General features: G+C 52.2%; 1 protein-coding gene across 2 annotated transcripts; it reads right to left on the reverse strand.

Moving 5' to 3' along the window:
* Window positions 1–518: 518 nt before the first annotated feature.
* On the reverse strand, window positions 519–24917 carry jag2b (jagged canonical Notch ligand 2b). Of its 2 annotated transcripts, XM_029141118.2 has the most exons (26): window positions 24537–24917; window positions 23627–23947; window positions 15616–15670; window positions 13111–13368; window positions 12774–12834; window positions 11136–11266; window positions 10099–10218; window positions 9916–10029; window positions 9716–9829; window positions 8856–8969; window positions 8502–8548; window positions 8259–8432; window positions 6649–6811; window positions 6393–6554; window positions 6205–6318; window positions 6005–6118; window positions 5801–5914; window positions 5604–5720; window positions 5463–5490; window positions 4904–4989; window positions 4213–4326; window positions 4013–4128; window positions 3670–3927; window positions 3424–3555; window positions 3031–3181; window positions 519–2934 (listed from the first exon to the last, which is right to left on the reverse strand). In XM_029141118.2, exons 1-26 carry the CDS (start codon window positions 24603–24605, stop codon window positions 2417–2419), a joined length of 3765 nt encoding a protein of 1254 aa, XP_028996951.1. In that variant the 5' UTR covers window positions 24606–24917; the 3' UTR covers window positions 519–2416. The 2 variants fall into 2 exon arrangements, with proteins under 2 accessions (XP_028996951.1, XP_028996952.1); XM_029141119.2 differs by lacking the exon at window positions 8856–8969 and having other exon boundaries at window positions 24537–24916.
* Between the last annotated feature and the right edge of the window lie 572 nt (window positions 24918–25489).

Here is a 25489-nt window from a genome sequence, read left to right on the forward strand (position 1 = left end):
GGAGAAAAAACCAAGCAAAAATAATGTCAGATAAGAATTTGAGTCATGTTCAGTCACCGGGAGCCGTTTACAGTGGGAGTGCGCTTGTGAAGCGGGACGGTATGTTTTTTTGGCAGCTACCGCTTTAGGGAACGCTCAGCATCCAAGACTAGATTCACACTCTGCAGGATGGGATCCCGAGACGTCTCGTTTCTGCATCACCACATTTAGGATTAAAGGGCAACGTCACCCACCAGGAACGCGCTTCATACGGCTGTAGATGTGAAGTACAAATATACGACTCGCATTACAAGGCCCTACATAAAAATATTGATCTGTTGCCAACCCATAAACCTCCATGACAACATTAAGAGGAGGTAGAGCCTTTAATAGAGGGAAGTGAAGGTGTGATCCATATCACCAGCGTCCTGTTACTTGATGTCTTTACCATAACCATTAGTCACAAGCGTGAAGTGTCAAAGCTCCTATGAACCTGTGTCTCTGTACGACTTCACATTCAGCGTCGACACCAGCAGCGATGCGTTTTGAATCCTTTATTTCGCCGTGTCCCATTTACAGAAAGTATGATGGCGTTTTGAGACAAAGACATGAAAAAGGGTGGAACTTTGCCATTTTGAACAGGTTTGGTAACTTAAAAATAACAAACAAACAAACCAAAACACGTTTGCACGGTAGCAAAACACCGTGCACCAGCACGTATTGTTCCCTTCATTAAAGCCTTTAAACCAGACATGAAGCTAAAGCATGATACCACATCCACACTCCATGACACTTCTTTGAAAGCCTCCCATCTGTGTTTCAGAAATCTCCATAACAGCAAACTGAGACAAAGGAGAGCACTTTACTCAGGCGAATAAAACACGCCACAGTACACCACACGTTTTAAAGAGTTACGTTCCTAAATAGTGAAAACAAACCAACATAAAGACGATCACTGAATACACAAATAATGCTTCACACATTACATGAAGGCACCTGAAAGCAAAGGGTTTGTGACGGGTTTAGAAATGGTTTAAAAACGTTTTAAGGCTGTTGTGATGCTGCTGATTATTATGAAGCAAATCCAGACTGAGAAATAAGTCAGTGATCCTTTTAACAGAAATCAAACTCAAAAAAAGTGTAAAAGAAGACAAGGCAATAACTCAAGTACAAGTTGCATTTGTCTGTTTCAAATCATGGAAAGAAAAAAGAGAAAACATGAATATTTGTACATTTTCCTGATGGTGTCAGTCAAGTTTTCCCCCCAACACAAACATTAAACACAAAAGAAGCAGAATGACTTTGTACTGTGCAGCTGATTCTGATGTTACAGCTGTGACTTGGGGTTTTAAAGGAATCACTGGATTACGTTACACAACTTAAAGCACTAAACAAAAAGTCACAAATGTCGACATTAACTGACAAACCATTTGTAAACCCTTCAGAAAGCCCCTCGTACTGTAGGTGGTACCTCGCTGTAAAGGTCCTTAACTGTGGGACTGTTATAAAACCTGCCTGATTTGACTGGCATAAATAAAAGGAATGGCATTGTAAAAAAAAATAAAAATAATATTACTCATAATAACAACAATAATAAAAATGTGTGACTTGTCTTTAATTTACTTATTTCAAATATACACAGCGACTCCTTTAGTATTTACACATTATGTACAGAGTATTCATTTCTGTTTTGATCAAATACCTTGGATGGCGTTGCTGTGAAATTCAACTCTAAATGTACACTCGCATCCCTTTGGGAAAAAGGAGGTCAAACTGGGCAGCGCGACTCGGAGCCTCGGCGCGGCTCCTAGAAAGGCACTTGCTACCAACTCAAATACTGCAAAAGATCCTCAGACGGTGCTTTCGGCCCAGACAACCGAGACACAGGAGAACAAAATGGAAGGCCACATAGTAGGCACTGGGGTCTGTGTCCCCTCTCCCCTCCAGGCCCAGGGTTTTGGTAAGGCTGGCAAAGCTGGAAAGAGACTGAGCAAAGCGAAGGTTTCCTCTGTTACAGCAGACGCAGCGCTTCCTTCCCTCGTCCTGCTCCCTCTGAACAGGAGCCCGCTGACAGTTTAACTAAACCACAATCGCCTGTAAACAAACAAAAACATCTTTATACAGCTCCTTTTCGATGATTCATAGTTTCTTAAATGGTACAGTTCCATTAACAAAAAGATTGCAGAGCTTATTCTTGCCTCCCGAATGACTCTTTACATTTCAGCTCCTTCTGTACAACATTAAAACAAAATAAAAGTGGAAAAACAAGGATGTTCACTGTGCTGAGCCTCCTGAGTCAGACGACAGTGACAAAAACACGAAGACAAAGCAAATCATGGCTTATTAAAAAGCCTTTGTTTTTTTTCATTCCAAAAGTAATATGAAAATAAGAAGAGCTGCCACCGCGCAGCTTGTCTCGCTCCCACATGGCGAGTCTTTAAATTACACCTCTGTGATCAGTTTGACCAGTCAAGGCAGCCCCGGCCTTTTTCCAGCGGTTGTCTTTGGGGCTGTAGTCTGGGGTCCGGTGGGGCGCTTTGAGGGGGGACCTGGAGCTGTGCAGGGTGCAGATCACTCCCCCACTGGACCGCTCTGCAGTGTTTGAGTACTTATACACCGGCTGCCCGCCCCCCCCCGCTCCACCACACACCACCTCCAGCTCATGCTCGCTTTCCGTCTCCTCCTCCTCCCCTCCGTCACACGTCCGAAAGGAGGGGCCCATGAGCTTTTTGCGCTCCTGCTCGGCCTCCCTGTTGCTCTCCTTCAGCTGCTGCTGCTGCTGCTGTCGTCCCACCACCAGCCACAGTGGCTCCCACTGGTTGTTGACGCTGTCGTCCGCGGCCGTGGCGTTCCTCTCGCGCTCTTTTCTCCGCTTCCGTTTCCACCAAACGCACGCGACGACGCAGAAGAGGCAGAACAAGCAGAAGAGCACGCAAAGCAGGGGCACCCAGTAATCTGTTGACAAGAAAACGTCAGAATGTATGGAAAGAGTGGAACAAACCGGGCCCCATAACAAAGCCTTGTGGAACACCTGCGTGAATCGCTACTCACCCACTGATAGGAGTGTGACCTGCGTTTTCACGTTCACCTCAACGACTGCCAGCATCATGGTGCTGTTGTGTCGTTTGGACAGGGTGCCCCCGATGGAGAGGGCGGCCTCCTGGATCAGATTGTGGTTTTGTAGATCTTCTGGCTGGAAAGACTGGGAACAAAACAGGGAAGTGATGTGAAAATGCTCAGGAACAAACTATGAGATCAACATCAGTTACAGTAAGTCCCTTTTATCCCAATGTGTCACATCAGCCCAAACAATATATGGAAGCTGAAGTCATGTCCCAGGAGTTGAAAGACATTTGGGTATGAACGAGCTGAAAGGTGATTAGTTAGCTTAGCATGAATGCTAACTAAGGATGTGGTACGCTGGAGCTCTGATTATTCACTTACTATGGCCACTTCGATGGCATCTGGGTTTGAATGCGAGGAGTCACAGAGCAGGAGAAGCTCGTGGTCCTTTGCAAAGCTGCGAGTGACGGGAAGATGCCTCAGCTCATAGCAGATGTTCTCCACTGTTGTTCCCTGTACACGCACGCACACACACACACGTAACTGATGAGCACCAGTACAAAAGACCCCTGCTGGTAATTAGCTCCAACTGTAGCTGGAAGGAGCCACCGTGAGGACGTGACTCACGGGCGGTACTTTGACTCGGTCGAAAACCAGCGTGATGCGGCCACAGCTGTTGTCCAGGTGCTCGCTGTTTGGCTGGCACTTGGTGGCTGCTTGAGGAGGCGGCGATCCAGCCATGGAACAGACCCCCCAGTGGTTGCAAGGTGGGGAGAAGCACGTGAAGTACTTGTGCTCCAGACACTGGCGTCCAGGCGGACAGGACTGCTGCCGCTGGTCCCGATCCGACGGACTGAGCCGACAGGGACGACGACCACACAGCACCTGGGCCGCAGGGTCAGAGCGTGGCATTAGGTCAACAGCACTTCCTGTTTAGCAGGCGTCAACGTGTAGCGTGCAGCGCTGCTACCTTGGTACAGGCCACTCTGCCGTTCAAGCAGTGGCAGTCGTTGCACTCCTCCTCCCAGCGGCTGCCGTGTGGAAACTGCAGTCCAGCGTAGTGACAGGCCCTCCCAACACCTATGACTGCACCAACAGCAGAGAACGCGTTCAACACTGAAGCGGCAGTAATGAAGACGGTGTGGCAGGATGGCGAACGGGTGCGCTTACACTCTTGGCAGCGCACGCCGGTTCTGCCGAGCGGACAGATGCATCGGAAACCGTTGATCTCGTCCACGCAGGTGGCGCCGTAGGCACACGGCGATGACTGGCACTCGTTAATGTCTATGGAAGGAGACGGATGGCACATTTTCACTGGCACTTCATAGCGTAGAGTAAAAACATGGCCCAGCATCAGAAACTGGAAATATAAGAGTCTTAATTTAACAGGTTGGCATTAAAAACCAGCAAAGAAAATTCGATGGGAGCTTCCTAATGTTTTGTTGTGATCCCTGGGAACTGTCTGGATGAAGGCTTCCAAATTAAAGCCTGGCAGAAAAGGTGAGCGCTATCCGGCCCAAACAAAGGGGCGCAGAAGAAGAATTTCAGGGTCACTGGGTAATTTGTCTTCAATGTGTGTTCGCGTGATTGTGTGAGTATGGAGGAGGGATGACCTCTGACCCCTGGGGCCTTAAAGGACCAAGGAAAAAAAGTGAAGAGGGCAGCGTTCTGGTCTTGCATTTAGGTGTCAATGTGTCCATCTCCTCCTTGTGCCCTTTTCCTTTCATTCCCTCCTCCTTCCATCTAGCCATGCTCCTAATTATGCTTTGTTGCCATGGCTACCTGTGGGCCCTTGTCAATCAACAACAACGTTATCACCCCAGGATAGTGATTTTAAAATGTTCAGGCATTAGGTCCTTACTAATTCTGCAGTCTGGTCCAGCGAAGCCGGGGGCACACTCGCAGCGGAACCAGTTGACGCCGTCCACACATATCGCTCCGTTATAACTGGGAGAGGAGAAATAGATTAGGTCGTATAGGAGGCACAACAAAGCATTGTTTTTGTGTGTGCTGATGGTGGGGGTCAAGCCTCGAGCCTCAATTCAACTCATCAATACGCGCCTCCACCTTTCAGATGCTAATAGGCGTGTCCAGCCCCTCCCCTCCCCTCCTCTCGTCGTGGCACCTCAAAGCCCAACCCCCCTCCACTCCCCCACCCCCAGGTTGCACAGGAAGAATGGACACGTACTCCATTCACCACGGGGAGGGTTTAACTCTTGCCCCCCCCACAACAAAACCATTCTCCCCACCTTCCTCTGTCCCATTCACTGTCTCAACCCCCCTCCTCACAGAGATGCCCCTTTAAGGCTTCTACTGCCACTCCAGTCTGCACGTTTTGAGTGACGCGTGCAGGTGATGGAGACGAGCGCAGGGGGTGGTGGCTGCACCAAAGACTGAGTGAATGAGGGAATGGCACCTACCAAGGGTGAGGGTTGCAGTCGTCTGTGTCTGGAGACAGAAAAAACAAAGCAAAGGATTATTATTATTTCACACCAAACAGCAGGACATGCGGCTTCCACAGCGTTTCACATCTGGAAACACTGTGAGGAGACAACACTGACTCTGGTCACAGGTGGGGCCTTCCCATCCGTCCTTGCAGATGCAGGTGAAGGCGTCTCCTCCTCCCACACAGGTTCCACCGTTGGAACAAGGACTGGAGGCACACGTGCTGTTCTTGGCTGCAGGAGAGGAAGAATGAAGGTGAGTGGGCGTGTGCCGCTTCGCTGTGAAGGCCTCGCTCTGCGACGCGTGGCCTCACCCGTGTTGCAGGCGTTTCCTCCCCAGCCGGGTGGACACGCGCAGCGGAAGGCGTCCCCGTGGTCGTAGCAGGTGCCTCCGTTGCTGCAGGTGGTGGCGTCGCACTGGCTCTCGCCTGAGCCCATGAAGGAGACACAGTCACACGTCAAAGCACGCCCTGGGGCCGTTTCTAGCGTCAAACCTCACAACTGAGCCGAGCACGTACGGGAGTGACAGGTCTTCCCCTTCCAGTCGTCGGCGCACTCGCAGTAGAAGTCGTTGACCAGGTCGACGCAGCGCCCGCCGTTCTTACAGGGGTTGTGTCTGCACTCGTTGACGTCTACGAGAGAATGAGCGAACGAATCGGTACCAGGCGTTTCTGCTTCATGCGTCTACGCCAGGAATCACAGGCAGCCGTGCACTCACTGATGTCGCAGAGGCTGCCCTGCCAGCCAGCATGACACATGCACTCGAAGGAGTTGACGCCGTCGATGCAGGTCCCTCCGTTCCTGCAGGGGTTGTCCACGCAGTCGTTGATATCTGGAAATGCAGAAGGATGAGGATGAGGACGGGGCTCCAGCGGACGCGCGGGGCCCGTACGGCGGTAAACGCACTCTCGTGGCAGTAGATGCCGCTGAAGCCGGCCTCGCACTCGCAGCTGAAGTTCCCCGCTGGCCCGCTGACGCAGCGCCCCTGGGGCCCGCACACGTTGGACGAGACGTTCTGCACCTCCGAGGAGTCGTTGGTCGCCACAGCCACAGTGCAGCTGTCAATCACTGCGAGGGCGGAGAGACAGCGGCCACGCGTTGCCCCTCAGGTCACACGCTCTGGCAGTTATGTTACACACGACATCGCGGCGGACAAAGTCACCTTGACACGGGGCCGTCCGGCAGGCGTCCCGGAGCCGCTCGCAGGTTTTGCCCTCGTAGCCTTCAGGACACGCGCAGTAGAAGTCCTGGTACATGCTGTGGCACTTGGCCTCGTTCTCACAAGGGTTTGGGTCACAGGCATCGGCGGGGGGCCAGCTTGGGAGCTACGGAAGTGACATCAGACTGTGAGCAATGACCAGCAACGACGGACGCGTCACAGCAGCGGCTTCGAGGCTCCACTGCAAACTTAACCCGAGTTTCGCCCACCTCCTGCTGAGCAGCTTTCATGCTACTGCTGCAGCGCTGATCAAACCACTGTCCAGTGACTGAAAGGACATTAAGTTAAAGAGAGAGGAGTCTGTGCAGCTGACGCTCAGAACGGACGAGCAAAGACAGCCTCAGAGACTTCCTCTAAGCTCATCAAGTGAATCTGGCTATCGCTTCTGGCTTTTACATCTCTCCTCTGCCTAATCCTGCAAGATTATTCAGAGACAGACGGTCGGAGGAGAGCGAGGCGACGACGAGCCGCATCGAGGGCAAACTGGCTGCGGTCAAACTGATGTGGTGAAGATAAATCCTCCCTCGGCCTCGAGCAGGCGACATCTTTTCCCTTTTCTTCTCGCTCCGGCGCAGAGGTTGGAGTGAAAATCTCACAGTTTACATAAACCAAAGGCTGCTGTGCATAAACTCTGAGTTGCGCCCTTTTGCCATTTAAGGCGCTGAACAGGAGAGTTCAGATGCTGGCGTCAGGGTGACGAGGCCTGTGGTCACAGCGTTTATTTTACCCACGGCCAGATGCATTTGATCCTTTACATTTTGCGTGTGTGCGGTCAGGAGTTTGGGCTAAAGCTGCTCAACAGATCAGATCGATTACTCACAGCACATTATTCCCAATTTGATATGTTTTTTTAATATCAACCATCACCAAAGCGCTGAACAGAGCAGCTGACGACGGTCGGTCCGTTTTGAGGTGTGGTTCTCACTCCCAATTTGAAGACGTGCGTCAGATCAGGAACGGGCAGAACCACCGTTACTCAATCGAGATTTTATGGCCGAGAGAGGAGATGCTAATCAGAGAAATATGAAGCTGGAGGCGTCGTAGATTTGGCAGGAATGTGAACCGTGCCATAGCAGGTATCAGAGCTCTGTAGTATGCGGGCAGACAGCCAGGGTCACCTCATTCAGAGAGGCTCGTATTTATAGTAGTGATGCTAAATCCGGATTGGCTCCTGACCAGCAATGTCCCCATTCGGTGCCCAAGAGATGCAGTCAAGTGTCGGTTTCCTCCCTGCTAACCTACATTGGCTTCACAGACACACTTCAGATGAAAAGCTGCTGCACGGACTCGGAATTACAACAGAAACTGAAAGCACCGTTTCATATGATCGCGCAGATCGATGCAAGAGGAGGTTGTGCTCCGGCAGGTTCAAGTTTTACACCATGACGTTGTGGCAATGTCTTCAAACAGCTGTTTGACTGTGCAGGTGGCAAATCCAACTTGGAACCGTACTTGATGGAAACCAAAACATGTCCTCGCATGAAGAAAATCCCACCTAACTTGTGCCACATCAGGTATTTGCAGTCTGGCTGCACGAACAGCGCGGCCCTCACCTCACACAGCTGTCCCACAAACTCCGGTGGGCACTCGCACACGAAGCCGCCCAGCACCGTGTGGCAGCGGCCGCCATTTTGGCACGGGCTGCCGTCACATTGGTTCCTCTGGATTTCACAGTGAGCGCCCGCGAACCCTGGAGGACACTGGCAGTGGTAGCCCGTGGTTCCCTCCTGGAAGACACAGTGTAAGAAACGGTGCATCTGCCGTGTGCGAATTCAGCCACAGGGGATGATTTCTACCTGGCATGTCGCTCCATTCTGGCACTGACCGTGGCACCGGTGGATGTCTGAAACACGACACAACATGTTAGTAGAGCAGAGGTTCATACAGGAATGAGTAAAAAAAGAGGGATGTGCACAGATTGGGTCAAAGTTTGGAAAAGGAACAACTAGTGAAGCACATGAAGCGTCAGAAGGACCCGTGTAGACATGCACTGGATCCAGGACGGCACCGGGCCGGAGCATGAGGGTGGGGGTGGGGGTGGGGTTCCGCACGGGGAGAAGTGAGCTACATGTGGCGCAGCCGCGTGTTCCAGGAGGCAGTTAGAGGAACAGTAGCCAGAAGACAAGCCTCTATGAGAGAGAAATACTGACTGATGTCACAGTTTGGTCCGGACCATCCCAGAAAACAGCTGCAGTGATATCCACCAATCAAATTTTTGCAAGAGTAAGCGTTCACACAGGGATTCCCAGAGCACTCATTAGCATCTGTGGAGGCAGAAGGAGAATGAGCTCATCGGCAGGAAGCGCCACCGGCACAGAAGCGTCGGACCGAGGGCTGCGACCCACGAAAGAGGCAGATCATCAGCGAAGACGGCGTTTAAAGTGTGTCCCTGCATCACGTCTGATACACACACACACACACACACACACACACACACACACACACACACACACACACACACACACACACACACACACACACACACACACACACACACACACACACACACACACACACACACACACACACACACACACACACACACACACACACACACACACACACACACACACACACACACACCTTGTTTTCTGAAATCCAACACTCCACACATCGATACCAATCTGCAGGTAAGCCATCGGGCCACTAGCTGCCTGTAAGCTGAGATGTGAGCTGGTAAGACAACACTGAACTGGGATCTCTTTCCTACAACCCCCCCCCCCCCACACACACACTTTGTTTACCAGTCTTAATCCATTTCCTGGCTTCACTTTGGTCACGTCCGCTTGTCTGAATGGGACTGATACAGAAATACCAGAGCCGGCGACAAACAAACAGCTGGATATAGACTGACCTGACGTCAGCTGGATATAAATTAGGTGAGCTGTTATCTGCCGCCTGCTGAACGTTAGCTGCCAGTATCTACCCTGAAATACACCGAGCGGAGCAAAGCGGGCTGCATCTCACACGGACGTCCCCCTGTGGAAATGAGAGGTCTGTGAGGACTCACCTATCTGGCAGGTCTTCCCCTCCCACTGGGGGGGACACAGGCATTCAAAGCCATACTCCAGGTCAATGCAAGTTCCCCCCCGGGCGCAGGGGCTGGACGCACACTCGTCCAGGTCTAGATGAACAATGAAAGAAAGGGCAGCGTGTTGGAGCAGTGACACAGAACGGGATGTGAGGCGAGTGGACGTCCCAGCGACTCACCGCTGGCGCAGGTCGGACCCCCCCAACCGGGCGGACACCTGCACTCGAAGCCTGCAGGAACCTTATGGCACGTACCACCGTTGGAGCAGGGGTTGGAGAGGCAGGCCTGCTCGGCTGACGGGCAGAAGACAGCGTTAAAGCTAAAGGCGGAGGCTGAGGGACGCCTCGGGACTGGCTTCTCACCGATCTGGCAGTTCCTGCCCGTGTATCCGTGTGGACAGGCGCAGTGGTATTCGTCCGGCTTGGTGTTCATGCAGGTGCCTCCGTTCACACACGGATGGTGGTGGCCGCAGTAGTTCAGGTCTGGCACACGTTCAAGAGCGCGTTAGACTCAACAACACGACATGCATTTGAACCTACCACACAGCACCACTACCCGCCTGCATCCCTGCAACATACTGCAGCTCCGCATGTGCCGACATCACAGCCCATTAAGGAACCCTGTGATGGTGTGTCTCAACTCGACGAGCGGCCAAGCTGCGGACTCGGAGCAACAACAGTGGCGTTCTGAAACACTGCCAGCGCATCCGACATCTGACACCGAGCACTGCATCCACCTCCAGCTAATGGGACCTCGTTGGGTCCTGCTGGTGGCGGGAGTTCCCAGAAAGCACCAGCTGTCGGCTATGACAGGAAGCACGGAGCGTTTTCACAGCCGCTCCGCTGTATTTACAGGCTATGGCCGAAACTGAAAATAAGCAGTGGCTTTAATTCTACAAATACACACGTTTATACGCTATGAGGAACTAAGATTTCACGTTTTCCTGCACTTCAGCATCGCACTGTGCATCTACTCCCCTGGGACCCGTGCCTGCAGGCAGGTCGCCCTGAAGCCTGGTGAATAAATCAGCAGGGATCTGTCTCCACTGGGGATCTCGGACTCGTTCTCATCCCCCGAAGAGCCCTCGATGACGAAGGGATCGGGGGATCGAGTGTCCCTGCGTGTGCTCGGATCCGGCGCCCAGTAAGACAATCCAGCGGCTGCACAGTGTCAGACCACGACCAGGTAGTTTCTTAGAACTCATGAGTCGCACCCTGGAGCACTCGTCCCTGACCTGCAGACAGAGTCGGCCTGTGGGGTCCCACTGAGGCATCGTCACTGCTGCACTTCGAGCCTTTCAGTTCTTCACCTGCTGCTCGTTACTGGCTGGAAGGCGCTCACTGACTCAACGGTGCGTGTGGGAGGTCAAAGAATGGGTTCCACGTTTGCGTTGTCGTACCTTTGTCGCACAGAATGCCGCCCCAGTTGGTCTCGCAATTGCACTGCCAGGGGACGGCGCAGGTCCCGTGGACGCAGCCGGGGTAGAGCATGCACTCGTCGCAGAACTGGCCCTGCCAGCCGTATTTACACCTGTTCAGAACACAAGCACCAGTCAGTTCCCACAAAACTCTCCTCTGCACAGAGCTCAAGTTACTTGTTTAAAACGTTGAAAGGCAATTCTCTTGTTTTGCTTCTGCTGCCAAGACAAAGATGTGAGTTAGAAACACCAGGACCCAGCTTTGTGTGGAGGTGCTGGTTCTGACGGCCTATTCTGAGGCCACGTGTCGTCGAGCCAGCTGTCTTGTCATTTGACTGCTATTTTGAGTGTCCTGCAGACGGCACCGCTGCCTGTGACGGATGAGGCCTGTGGAAATGTCCCACTCTGGGCTGGTGGGGCGCTGGGGGAATGCCTGGCATGCTTCCTGCACTGTTCAGGGCCCGGCCGCCACACAGCGGTCACAGCGACGGAGCTCTGGCACCAGGTTGGACCCGCTTCAAGCCCATTAGGTGCTTTCATTCATAGACACACAGGAACAGGCCCGGTGCCGGTTTGCTGTTGGACTCGGCATCCTGGAACGTCGACGCGGCAAAGGTTGCAAAGTGATCGGAGTGGTGGAAAACGCACTACGCTGCCGTCTCTGGCAAATATGTCAGAACAAGCCTAATGAGAAAGCTCCTCAGCGCGCAGCAGCAACAGGCTGGTGCCTGCGTTGGCTTCTCAGAGCCCGTGGCAGCGAGCGAACGTGGCAGAGCCCATAAAACTGAGGGAATAACGAAACCAAGGGCGATGGCGAGGGATGAAATGCCAGCGCCGTGACCGGAGGCGTCGGGGAATTCATGCCGCTGCAGGACCAGTATTTACTGCCGCGTCTTTGTGCCTTTCACTTCGCTGTTGACTGAAAATTGACGTTTTGCAAGAAGATGCGTCTGCGCTGAGCGTGTGCTGACTGAAATAAAGACGCAGCCCGCTGATTGACGCAGACGTGAAAAATGCGAGGCAGTTCCCCAGAACTGTTCCTCGGCTCCGAGCTAAAACTGGTTTCCTAATAATGGGAGGCACGGGTGTCATTGCATCCGGCAGGTGGGAAAAATAGAGGGGGGGGTTCGAACGGAATGCACCACATCCTGGAAGCGTGGACCAATCGGTGCCATCCTACATCACTTCATCTAAGCCTCGTTTCCACTGTGGGGAATGCACACGACGCGGCGGGATATTCATTTCCTCCCTTCGCGCGCGCAGCACTGCAATGCGGACGGGAGCGGATGCGACCATTCCCTGCACGTTTACATCGGTCAAAGTCGCACTTCGACAGCTCCCTTTCTTCGGGCCGAGCCACAGGGAGCGGAGGATGCTTGGTATTCTGGGAGGGTTTGGGATGGCTAAAAATACAAGGAGGCAGGCGTGGCGTCGCCTTTTCTTCTGAACTGAGGTGGAGATGCCCACGAGAGAAGGAAAGGCCAACGAAAGGCAGCAGGCTTCGACAAGCCGTCACCGGCCCGGTCTGAAGGCTTCAACGCAGCGCTCGCGTATGGGAAGAATGATACAGCGTAAGTTAAAGGGTACAGTCACATTCCTCCTCATGGAAGACAATCTTACGTGCATTGTCCCGGGACCGAGCAGAATCCATGTAACAGGTCGCAGCCTTGCTTGCAAATGGCTGTGAAAAGAAAAGCAGAAGGACAAACAAGTTAAAGGCGACAAAGAGTGGATTTTTCCATGACGCTCAGATGAGGCGGACGTCTGGGAGGCGGAGCTTGCGTGTCCATCATCTCTAACAAGTGCGACTCCACCCGTGACACCCAGACGCCACACGCTGCCAGCCTCCCACCAAGACGAGCCGCCACTGTGCCCCCCCCACACACACACACACGACCCTTCAGAGGCAGACCCACGACCCTGCCTCTGAGGCGTCTCACACATGAAGGCTTCTCACCGCTCTTGCACTCGGGCCCCATCCAGCCGTCCAGGCAGACCTGGTCCCCCGAGGAGTCGCAGCGGTAGTGGCCCAGGTAATCGTCGCGGGGGGTGCACAGTTTGTTGCACTTGTTGCCGTAGTAGTTGTCGTCGCACTGCACCCGGATGCGGTAGCCGAGGCGGGCGACGGGGCCGTCGTGCAGGATGGTCTGCCAGTGGTCGCCGGGGTTGATCATGCCCGTCTGAACGCTGCGCTCGATCAGCAGCTCGTCCTCGTCTGAAACCGGAACAACCTGATGTCAGCGCACGTTATGACCTCGCATTTAAGTGAGCCTGGACCCACGCGTCAACACGCTAGCTGTAAACACACCATCCAATCACAATGCAAACTAATCAGAGGAACATCCGCTGTATATTCTGCCAAAAGCTACTTGCTAATGGTTGACTTCATGGGATCTGGGTGGAAGATTTGAGAAAGCACATTAAACTTTCACTGTCACCGAGCTGTGGAGCTGCTTAGCTCAGGTTTGGGTTTCTGGACACGCCCTCCCCCCAGTCTCTGCAGCATCATTCATTTCAGCAGCTCAAGCTCTGAGGGTTGATACTGGACAAATGTGATATTTTATTCTCTCACAACTCATAGTGGTGCATCGTCCTCAGCAGGCAGACTCTGTGATATCACATTCTGAGTAGCTGAGGAAACACACAGCCATTCAAATTCATCGTCTGCAAATGGATCGGTTCTGTGGAGATTGCCCACATCACCCCCGCATGGAGCTCGTTCTCTCATCGTCATGTGGCCGGTACCGCTGAGCCCCCCGTGCGCCAACGCTCCTATTAAAGAAGCACGTCACGGCATCAGCTTCCAGAAAAAGGCAGGTTTTTATCCCAGGGGGACCTCTACAAGTGGGGGTCTGTGGTTCTCTGGCAACGATGGCTTTGGGCTGCAGTGCACAGACATTTAGAAGTGAGCAAGCAGGAACTTCCTCTGCTGGGGACCGACACAATGTCAGACAAAATTAAGCAACAATAACAGAAATAACCCCCGGCTGTTGCCAGATAGAGAACAATTAGCCCCGGGCCAAACCCGGGTTCTGCTACATCGGTGTCTAAACACTGGGCCTGGTCGTCCCGTCCACTCCACTTCCTGTTCGATAAACACAAGGAAAACAGCCAACAGCCTTTCCTGAGTACACAAGAGGACGGGAAGAGAGGCACGCCGGAGGATGTGACGCTGGAGGAGAGGAATCTCACCGAGCAACACACCAACAAGCTCCTACGTAGGACAAGACTCAAGGCTGGTGCTGACTCAGACCCAGATACGTCCCATGATCTAGTCTAATGTCCGAGAGTCCGTGTGTGCAGTAAAACACGGGCTGCCTGGAGACACAACAACCTCCGTGTCCGGTTCAGTGTCCATCGGTCTGCTTCCACTGTAGCTGCAAAAACACAACCTGGAAGAGACCTGAACATTCAGGTTCCTGTTTTGTTCAAGTTCAACTGAAGGGAATGGGTGAATGTTGGGTTCTTGGTGCTGCTGGACAGTTAAACAATGATCAGAGAATATTTAACAAGAAAAGGAAAACTACAACACAAAAGTGCGGCTGAGGAGGGGAAAACTCGACCGATCCATCACTACACTGACTCACGACAAACCTCAGAACCACCACAGCGCTATCATCTTTCCATTTGCGAGGGTTCTGGCCAAGTCCAAGACAGGTCATAATTTAGATTCAAACCTGATCAAGGTCTGATGTAGCGGCGTTTGTCTATTTATGACTACACAGATATACACCCAGGGGGTGGTAGATATCAGTCTGTAACCCATAATCAACAAACATGTCAATGATGACAGCTAATACATTTAACCTAGTGACCTGCTGCCGAACCGAACTCACCTCTGAAGGTCAGAAACAACAAGAGCAAGAAGCTGTCGGAAAAAGCAACTTCAACATCAGCTAAGAACATCACAACTGATTACTGCAAACGTACACAATAGGTGCAGGAGCAGAGACACGGCATGCAACAACCTCATCACAGCGAAGCGCAGGCAAAATCTATTTCTTCCCCATTGTCTGCCTTCACCAGTGGAAGCGCGTTTGATGTCATGGACCAAACAGGATGTCATGACCTCAGAAGCAGCCTCAGGTTAATCAGAATATGGTTTGATATGAAATATACAAGTAATGCATCACAGATTGTACTAAAGTATAAAAGCCTGGTGAGAACAAGCTACAGACTCCACAGATCAAAGCAGACGGTGATCAGCCGATCCGCTTCCTCCCAGACTGAGCTGCCGCTCAGACGGGAAAAAGGCCTGAGCTGGAGTCCACCCAGTGGGAGCAGGATACAGCTGCCACAGCCGCACAGCTGAGAAGATGCCGCCTCCTTAAGCAGCTGCCTACAGCTTGGTCTGTCTATTGACCGAGGAGCCGTTTAAACCTAAAGACGCACATCGAGCTGCTGTTGCTCCCACACACACACGCACACACACACGCAGACACACACACACGCTCCCACTTACTGTTGCGTGTTTCGTTGTCCCAGTCCCAGGCCTCTACGATCAACGTGTATGTCCGCTAAAAAACAGAGAGGACAGTCAGTAACGGCGTCACAGGCATTAAAACAGGTCAATTCCATAAGTATTATCATTAATATTGAACCAGCGAGTGAGCTGGGAAGGAGCCAGGAGAAGCTGCAGGTACTGGACTGGCACCAACATGACTGAAGAAAGAGCTGGAGGAACCAACGTAAAGCGAGCCCACTTAAAACCGTGTCCCGTTACGGTTCCTGAAGAGCGACGCTCCATCAGGTTTTTGGAAAAACTCCACTTTAGCAAGTGGAACCTTAAGAAGGTGACTTTGCCAATATTAGCCGTGTGAGATGAACTCTGCCTGGCTGCGTCCTTGGCTCTTGCACTGAAGGAGCTCAGGGGATTATCCGATTTCACTCCAAGTTATGCTTTACACTTGACCACTGCACGAGCAGTAACACATGCAGACGTGTTGCGATTATTTACTATCAATTAAGGAAACGCAACAGAAACAAGGATTTTATATCTGCAAATGTATCATTTGCATTTTTTATTTTGCTTATTGCGATTATGGTTTTAATTTTCATATATTTATTTTGTATTAACATGCCTTATTATTTTTATTTTGTAGGTTTGCATCATCATCATCCTAAGTTACCGTTACATTTATTCAGTCTAAACTATTTCATTCATACTCGATCAATTCCTGACCTTTCAGGCATAAATATTTCCACAACGAAGCCAAACTTTGCATTCTGTGCTGCCGACATTGAATTCCGTGAGCAGACACATGCAGATGGAAACAAACCAAGCTAACCAGCATCACAGGAGTAATCTAGCTGGTGTGCTGCAGGGCACACTGCTAGGCAACCAGCTGACCTAAATAGCAGGCGTTACGTCACCACCAGTGACAGTTGTAGTGGCCACAGTGGAGCTGGTGTGATCTCTATGGTAAAGTCATTGAAACCATGTTTAACTATTGGTAGAAGGAAACCGCTTCAGGGGGTGGGGAGTTTAAAGCGCCTGTGGTTGTAGGAGTAAAGCAGGACGGAGAAATCACAGAGAGAGGAATTAGACAATGTGGGTGTATGTGTGTGTGTGTGTGTGTGTGTGTGTGTGTGTGTGTGTGTGTGTGTGTGTGTGTGTGTGTCAGCCGGTGTTGTTGATCCAGGAGACCAACAAGCTGGTAGGCTGGTTTCTGCTGGGCCGTGGGATTAAGTAGGCTTGTCTGGCTGTGGGTGTTGGCGGGAGGAAGGGGAGGGGAGTGTTATTGTGGAGCACTACGGGTGAGAGGAGATGACGGGATGGGGCGAGCGGGGACCACGGCACAGACACTGATGGAGGCTGAAGCTCCATGAGGATGTGAGAGGAGGAAACAAAGACGTAGTAGGTGTTTGAGGAGCTGCTGCCGGTTGGAGCATCTGGGCGGATGGGAGCTTGAGCCAACACTAGCAGGACGAGGCCTGGAGGTGTCCAAGCAAGTGTTGGAGACACACAGGCATCAATACTCCAACCTGCACGTTTTGGGTTCATCTCAAAGCCGGGTTTCATATTAAACGCTGGGTTAAAGAGTCCCCTGAGTCATTGTGTGTCAGGCGTGAGCAAAGCCACGGACTAGTCTGGTTTCCCACAGACCATCGCAGTCTGTGATTAGCTGGATTAAGTGACAGCTGCCCAAATGGTCGGAACAAGATAGATGGATGGGCAGGGGGATAAAGAGGAGGAGAGGGGGAGGGACGGGGTAAAGGCTACTGAACAAAGACCCCTGTCCCAACACGTAACTCACCCCCATCCCAATCAAAACCATTGTCCAGGAAGAGACACAGTCAGCAAGAGGACAATTAGTGTCAGCATGTATTGTGCTCAGACTCGGCAGCGCCAGTTGCAAAACGCTTCCAGTGGTTCATGTACAAGTCTCAGTCCTAAATGTGTTGTCCTACAACTCAAGCCATTCTTAGGTTTGTCTTTTTCCTCAACTCAAAAAATCATCCCTCACTCAAATCTACAAACCCCAACCGGCCTTTGAGGATTAGAGGATTTACTCCCAGTCTTCAAGTCAAGAAGGGGGGCACGCTGGCCAAAATGTGGTGTTTATGCCTCATGTGTTCTGTCAATATGTGTTTGATTGATATGATGCAGCACTTAAGTGCTTCACACGGCACCAACAGGCCAGAGATCCCTCTTGAATTAATGAGCATTTCAGTCACCACAAAAAGGCCCTTCTGTGAAGGCCGAGGACGCGATAGCGGTGACGTCTGGGGAGCGCCACAGGTGTAGGTTCCCACGCCAGATCAGGGGGTGGATGGGCGAGAGGTGGCCGCTGAGTCGGGGAGGACCGGGGAGCGATGAGAGGTGGCAGTGGGAAGTGGAAGCCGGGGCGGGTCGGGGTCACTAAGCATGGGATCTACACGCTTCTCTGTCAAAGGGAAGGTCAGCCCTCTGCATGTGGGGTGACGCGAGTGTTTGCATTCGAAGAATACTAAGAATGTGAGATCCAGGCCTGGTGTGTAATCTCATGCAAGATCCCAGTCTGCTAACAATTCAGTGGGTGCGTCTGCATTGTAGTTCTGAGCTTAGATTGACTCATTTCTACCCTTTAACATTATCCCCAGATGCCTTTGACTAGAATTCACCCAGTCCTCTCTAACCTTGAGCTATTTCTGTTGCCATGTCTGGGCGTCCACCTCCCTGTTCCCAGCTCCTCCTCAGGGATCTCCCCTGACATCCCATGATTTATTGCCTTCTGATGGGACAACTTGTCCTGTGGCCAGTCGTCACAGCATGTAATCTTCATTAATCTGCGATGTCAATCCCAGATTTTGGTTTTACTATGGCTGAGTGGGCGCTTTTTCAGAGCGGGCCTCGAGCTTTAGCATCGCTGCTGAATAGAATTGGCCGGTAACAGAACGTGGTCAATCTTCCACCTCTGTCTGAAACTACGGTTGAAGGTTGTAGAAGACGTTAACCGGGTCAGAGATAACCTTTTATTCTAATTAGCCATTGATACTAAAATGAAATAATCCAATATCACAAAAGACTTGTGATCCAGAGTGGAATTAAAACATTGGATATAACAGGTTAAATGTCAGCGTCTAGACGCTGTCTGAGAGGTCTCAGGGTTCACAGGGGGCAGAGGCTGGATTCTCCCATTCAGAACGAAGGTGTGATGTGATCCAGCAGATTCAAATCTTTCTTTTCTGGCTCCTCAATCTGTTCACAGGCAACGATCAGTCCCTCGATCGGGCAGAAAAGCCCATCGGATGGGATCCGATTCCTTTATTGACGGCCAATTAACAATTTCACACTTGATTGTTCCAGGATTCCAGGTGGACAAAACTGTCAATCACCCACATGTAACAGCAGAGGATAAAGTGGAGCCGTACGTTCACGACTCCAACACGAAGGGAACGATGAGTATGAACGAAGCCCTGACAAGCGAAGCCACTAACCTCAGGAGACAGCGTTCATTCACAGCGCGGCGGAGCAGCAGCTTCCAGGCAGAGACTCGTATCTCCTGGGTGGAGGCGCGGAGGCCTGCGAGCGGCGCTGCCAGAGGCGAGTGCCAAGCGACGGCGTGCTGAAGGCAAGGCATTTGGCCGAGCGGTGCGCCGGCTGTGTGCGCGCTCACGGCCCATTGAGCACGCGGCTACTATGCCAACGGGGTCATTACCGATGCACCTCCAATACAACAAACCCCTCCCCCGCTAATTAGGAGACCAAGACTGTGCATTAAAACAAACACAAGCACGCGGACGTCAAAGAAAATGACACAAGTGCCGAGTGAAATGGTGGAAATCGTCCACGGGCTGATCTGAAAACACCTGTCGGTGACTTTCATACTTTTATTGCAGGGGTTAGTTACACTTGGACGTCCATCAATGACTTCCTGGCCTGTTAATTTGCCCCGGGACGTGTGTGGCAACAGGCATGCTTCAGGAACATTAACGGGCTAATTTGGGATCTAAAGCAACACGACGCCTGACTGGAGAGGAACTCTGCACCGCCTCCAGCCGAGTCCAATTATCATTTCAAACAGGTTCAACAGTACAGTGACAATTTAACTGCCCATGTAATGACATGCTTTAATTACCCCCGCCAGGAGCCTCCAGCACCTGCACACCATCCATTTACCACGAAGCGGGTATTTACATGGACGACGATATTCATGAGTCCATTACAAAAACACTCACTGTGTTAAAGCAGCAGCCGAACACAGAGATTCAGGCTACTTGTGTTCATGCACTGTTCATTGTTAGACCAAATTAAACACTTCTTTTCCTCAGTTTGACCAATTAAATACACGAATGCTCAGTAAAGTGCAACTATGTCAACGGAGTTCAGACCAAAGACGAGCAGAAGCCTCATGAACACAACCACAGATGTAGAATTCCTGTAGAATCAAGTCGACTCCTCATTATGAGCAAACAAAAGGATGGGTTCTTCTCTGCTTCTTCTGACCTGCAGGTTGACGGACTGAACTCACATCAACGTCAACAAATAACAACCAGGCACTGGGCAGCAACTTGAAGCCCGACCCGAGCTCCCATCATCCTGTTCCCAGCAAGCGAAACCCGACTCGAGGGAAGACCTCCACAAGCAGCCGTAACCTATTTGAATGTTGATTAACACAATCTAAAACACTGAGGCCTCTTGGTCCCGTCCACATGTCTATACGAGAGACTCCAAACGCCTGAGCTGTGCTGTGGGCTAGACCTTCGGACGGTAACTGGGTAAGGAGAACAGCACCAGTGGGAAACCAGTGGGTTTTGGCTCAGTCTGAAATATGCCCCCAAATTAATCAAGTCAGTGGAACAGCAAACATTCAGCATCACAGAAGGTACAAATCACAGCAAGTCCTGAACAGATCCCAACAAAGTAGCGGATGAGTGGAGCTCACCTGATAATTTGGCCGATTATTCTTCAAAAGGGCTAAAAGATCATGAGGCCCCTGAGGCGCTGAGTCAGCAAAGAGCCTTTAAACAAATCCAGACACTAAAACCTGTCATTTGCCTCTAGAATTTGTACAAGCTGCACCTAATGTGAAATCACAAAATGAACAAAACAAGATGATGCGGCACTGATGCATTCAGTGTCCGGAGTCAGAGTCATCATCCGTTTGTGCTGCTCGTTTTCAGGGAAGTTGTTCTGTGCATGCGTTTGTAGGGATGCAGTGGAAAACAACTGTTAGCGATCGCCATGACGACAGCATCACATGGACTCATTCCTAGTCTTAACCTATGTATAATGCATTAAGTCTGCTTATTTGGTTCTTTGCACAGAAATAAGAGCCAAGCACCACGAGAAGGGGAGCTCTCAAAGCGCTGCCGCTTCACCGCATCGGCTAATTGCATAATCAATACTGAGCCGGGCTGAATCACAGGTGAGAGGCTCCGAGTGGCTCCACGCTGCAGCCCAGGGACCAGCAGAGGGAGGATGGGGGAGGGGAGGCGGCAGAAAGGACATAATTGTTTACTAGAGGTCTATGTGGTGGTCTCCTAGCAACAGCCGTGACAAGCGCCGTATCAGGTGTGGCGAACCACAGCAGAGCGCGTGCACCCAAACATGCCTATTTAACTGCAGAGGGAGGGAGCCAAGCAGTGGGTGTGAGGGAGGGTCTCAGCATCCAGGTCACGCTAAAGGCTACCATGTGGAAGAGCATCAGGTTCTTCGTGCATGATGCTATAAACACTGATCTAATTTCACTCGACCCCCTGAGGCCGTGCATCCAAATGACTTAAGGCTCATGTGTGGACGTGATTCAGTTCAGGGACAGAAAGGAGGAAGGTCGGGTTCGCTGCAGTGTCGCCTCACTGGCATAAAACCACTCAAGACCAGGAAATAAGGTACTTATTTAAGGTCTACATGTCCGACCTTCACTAACCTTCACTGGGAAGACGCTCGACAGGACTACAAATAAAGTTCTGACAGCATCAAATCACGCGAGTCCGTTTCCAGAACAAACAATCGTCGGCGGGTCTGTTGTTTAACTGCGGATGGATCAGGATCAGCCTGCTGAGGGCGGCCGAGGCCCCGGGGGGTCCGCGCGGCGGCTCCAGCGCTCGCTCCCGTCCCCGGAGGCCTCCTGTTTTCCCCCTCAGACGTTCCTCAAACCGCCCGAGCTTCCAGAGCAGAGATCAGGCCTCTGGACGCGGCGCCTCGCGCTCGTGGAGCCGCTCGCCTGCGTTCAGCAGCTGCCGCGGAACAGAGGTCTGATCGAAGCAGATGCTGATGTGACAGGAAGGAGACGCGGCTCCGCGGCAATTTCATTAGCGATCACATGGAAGCGAGACGCGCCTCCTGCTGCTCGTCTCAGCTGGAGGAGGCCATAACGTCGGCTGTCGGGTCCAGAGACAGAGCGGTTCCGTCTCCTCTGTCCCTGTGGATGCTTAACACTATGTTTGCACTATGTGCAGTCAAAGGGTCTGAAAACGAAAGCTTCAGAGTTTCACCGTTTAAAAAACCTCTGCAGCAGTTTCACCGAAGACGACAGCTGCTTTTGTGCACGCGGCAGCGGGGTCAAAGGTCGCCTCGGGCGGTTCTGGCCGCCGGGTCGGGAGCAGCGCGGCGTCTGTACGGGCGCTCGGCCAGATGACGCACCACCACACACTGGCTCTTTGTTCCCTCCGCGAGCAGCGACGACGCCAGCGCCAGCTGACTGGACCAGAACCGCAGCCGGGCGGCCCCAGGGTCAGCCCGGGTTCTGTGCGGTTCTGGGGGGGGTCCGCCCCCTCCCCACGTCGCCTCGTTACGCGTGAATCACACCTCCGTCATTTCAGCCTCAAGCTTAAAGCAGCGGCCGCGAATTCAGCGCCTCCACTTTAAAACAGCTGCCGCATAATTAAAAGGTTAAACCTGAATCAAAGACGCGACGCTTCAACATGCAGCTTGTGTTCGAGGGGAAGCGTCTACCTGCCCATTACAGAACCGGCCTTTTGTGATCATCTTCATGGCTCGCTGCAGTTTATAGCTCAATTTATGAAAAACGCAGCCTAAGGGTTTTTTTTAAATGCAATGAATAATGTTTTCCTGTTACAACGACGGCCTGATTTCACTGCACGTATCTGCATTCCCAGTACAGCAGCCATCACTCACTCAGTCACACAGGCTTAATTGCCCTTAAGGGGCCGCCAGGGGCCACCTGGCACCCAGCGCGGGGAGGAAGCAGTGGGGGGGCGGCGGCAGCACGGAACCAGCGCCCGGAGGCACCGGCATGAAGTCACCCATTCATCACCACAGGCAGAATTCATGAGCGCATGCGTCCAACGCCGTCCGACAGGTTAATTCTGCGCCGCGTGGAACCACTTCACTCCTGATGCGAGTCCCCTCTGACCAGTCGGACCCACGTGGAAAGCACTGGTGCCGCCGTCTAGCTAAAAAAACAGGGGATTCATCCCAATCACGCCGCAGATGAGGCAGAGCCGTCCAAGTCCCAGGTTCCACCTGATGGATCAGGTTCTGGAGAACCGGCCTTCACGAATCAGCACCTTAACGGCGCCGTGACGAGCTGCGGCGGGTCGTCTGCACATCAAAGCGCTTCCCCCAGTCTAATTACCCCATCGGGCCGGGCAGGTGCAGGCTGCTGGACTGGAACAAAGCCAAGCCCTCGTATATCAGGCCGGCCCACATGACACTAACTGCTGTAGCTGCAACCGGACCCTGGAATAACAGCGGCGGTGGAACCGCCAGGAGCCCTTTAACGAGCTCCAGCTCCAGGGCCCAGACGCACACGGGCCAGAACCGGGCAGGAGCCTGGTTCTGTGCACGCGCGGCTGCAGATGACAAGCTCAACTTTTAAACTGCATGTTTCTGTCACGGCTTCAGCTACTGAGCAGCACGTTCGTGCACAGGGTGACGGATGGATCAGAAACCTGACGCCATCCTCCGCTTCAGGATTCTGTTTATTGGACCAGCGCATCAGCAGGATGCTTCTTCCGCCTGCTGGCCGCTCCCAAAGCTTTTAGCAGGTGAACACATGAGGGTCTGCGTTAGTTCAAACACTCACCAGCCACGCGAACGTGAAGGGGATCCGGATCTTTCCAGCCTCGTCCACTTTATTCGGGTTATTCTTCACGCTCTTAAAAGAAAACATATTTCCACCGAGAACTTGCGTGGATCCGGTTCCGAAGGTGCACGGGCCGCCGGTGGTGACCACCGTCTGGTACTCCTTCAGGCACACTCGGAAGTACGTGTCGCACTCGTCGCGCGTGCAGCGCAGGTCCTGCGGGCTCCGCGGGCCGTCGCAGCACTCGCCGTCCGCCAGCTCGCCGTTGACGTTCTCCACGGAGATCAGCTGCAGCTCGAAATAGCCGGTGGACTGGGACACCTGGAAACGAGACGTCAGAGAAGAGCCCGTGGATATTGAGACGCGCAGAAACACGCTGCAGCGCGACGCGGGGCTCCTCGGGACGCGTGCGTAAAGGTGGACAAGTTGCTTAAAGGCACGCGACGCCCAATTAAAAGCCATTATGAAGTTGACGGGAGACGACGTTACGCGCCGCATCGCGGACGGAGCACGTGAGCAGCGTCCACTCCTTCGGACAATCAGGTTGCGGGTTCCAATCAACCGCTGCGGCAGCCGCTCGATCCGCCGCAACTTCCAACTTGTTTGTCTCGGGCCTAATTCTGCCACGAAAATAACGCAATTACGGCTCCGCGCTGGAACCAAAATGGAGAGAAAGCCCGGATCAATCGCTCAGACTTCAGTCTTGTCATGGTAACACGATCACATGCTCCACAACTGACGGCTACGCAATTCAATTATCGATTAATGTGACGCGAATACGCGGAGCTGGACGCTCGCTAAGACGCCCACGCCCACCAACTTTTGACGTTGGTCATTTGCAAATCTTGATTTTTTGAAGGTGGATGAGTTGGAATAATTCGGGAATAAAAGCAAGAGCCTCGATCCTCACCTCCGTCCATAACGTCAGAAGCAGCCACGCCGTTGGGAAGCGACTCCTAATCCTGGTGCGATTCCACATGCCTCCGATTAATTAGAGTGGCTCACGGGGGGAAGCGCTGAGAAAAGACGAACAGCCGCGGAGCCGGCGACCAGTTCCTCCGCTCCTGACATGCAAAAATTACGAGCTTCACACGCGCCTCGTCTCCGCCGTCCGCATTTCATCGAGGCGTTCCATGCAAGCGTGCGCGCGCGCGCGCGCGTGTGTGTGTGTGTGTGCGTGCGAGCGAGAGCAGGAGGCGGACTGCAGCGCAGTGATGGTCCATGTACAGGAGCGTCCCTCCGTCAAATCCCTCCACACAGCAACTGAGATGTTCCGTGGCCACGGCCTGAGGAGAGGATGTCTGCTTTGATTGGCAGCTCAGCAAACCACTTACAAATTGGCCTGCGGGCAGTCTGTGAGCCAACCGGATTAAGGGGCGGACAATAGTATAATACCCCCCAGCAGCCTCCTCCTCCTCCTCCTCCTCCTCACCTTCCTCATCCTCGACCTCCTCCCAAAACTTGAATTATACTGGGTTCCTATTGAGCTCCATTTAGACAAACCGCATTACAGCGTGCAAACAAAGCAGGGGTCGACTTTAATTAAACGCACCCACCAAGATATTATAATGAGCAGGGCTATTATTGCAAATGCGCAGTATACGTTTAATTACACGAATTATTTTAATGACCGTTTTCGCTTCGGTTGCAGGCGTCGGTTCATTCACAGCATTTAAATATAATTTATCAGCAAAGCACAAACCAAATGAATGGGCTCTACTTATTGTTTATTGAAGTGATAATATAAAAAAACATAATTTAATTGTGTTAAATGTTTTTGTGCATTGAATGTTACATTTGACACACAAAACGTTTCCTAGTGTATTTGTTAATAATCGTTTCTGTTTTTATTAATAACTGTGA

The sequence above is a fragment of the Betta splendens genome, chromosome 24, assembly GCF_900634795.4.
Source record: "Betta splendens chromosome 24, fBetSpl5.4, whole genome shotgun sequence".
NCBI classification, from domain to species: Eukaryota; Metazoa; Chordata; class Actinopteri; order Anabantiformes; family Osphronemidae; genus Betta; species Betta splendens.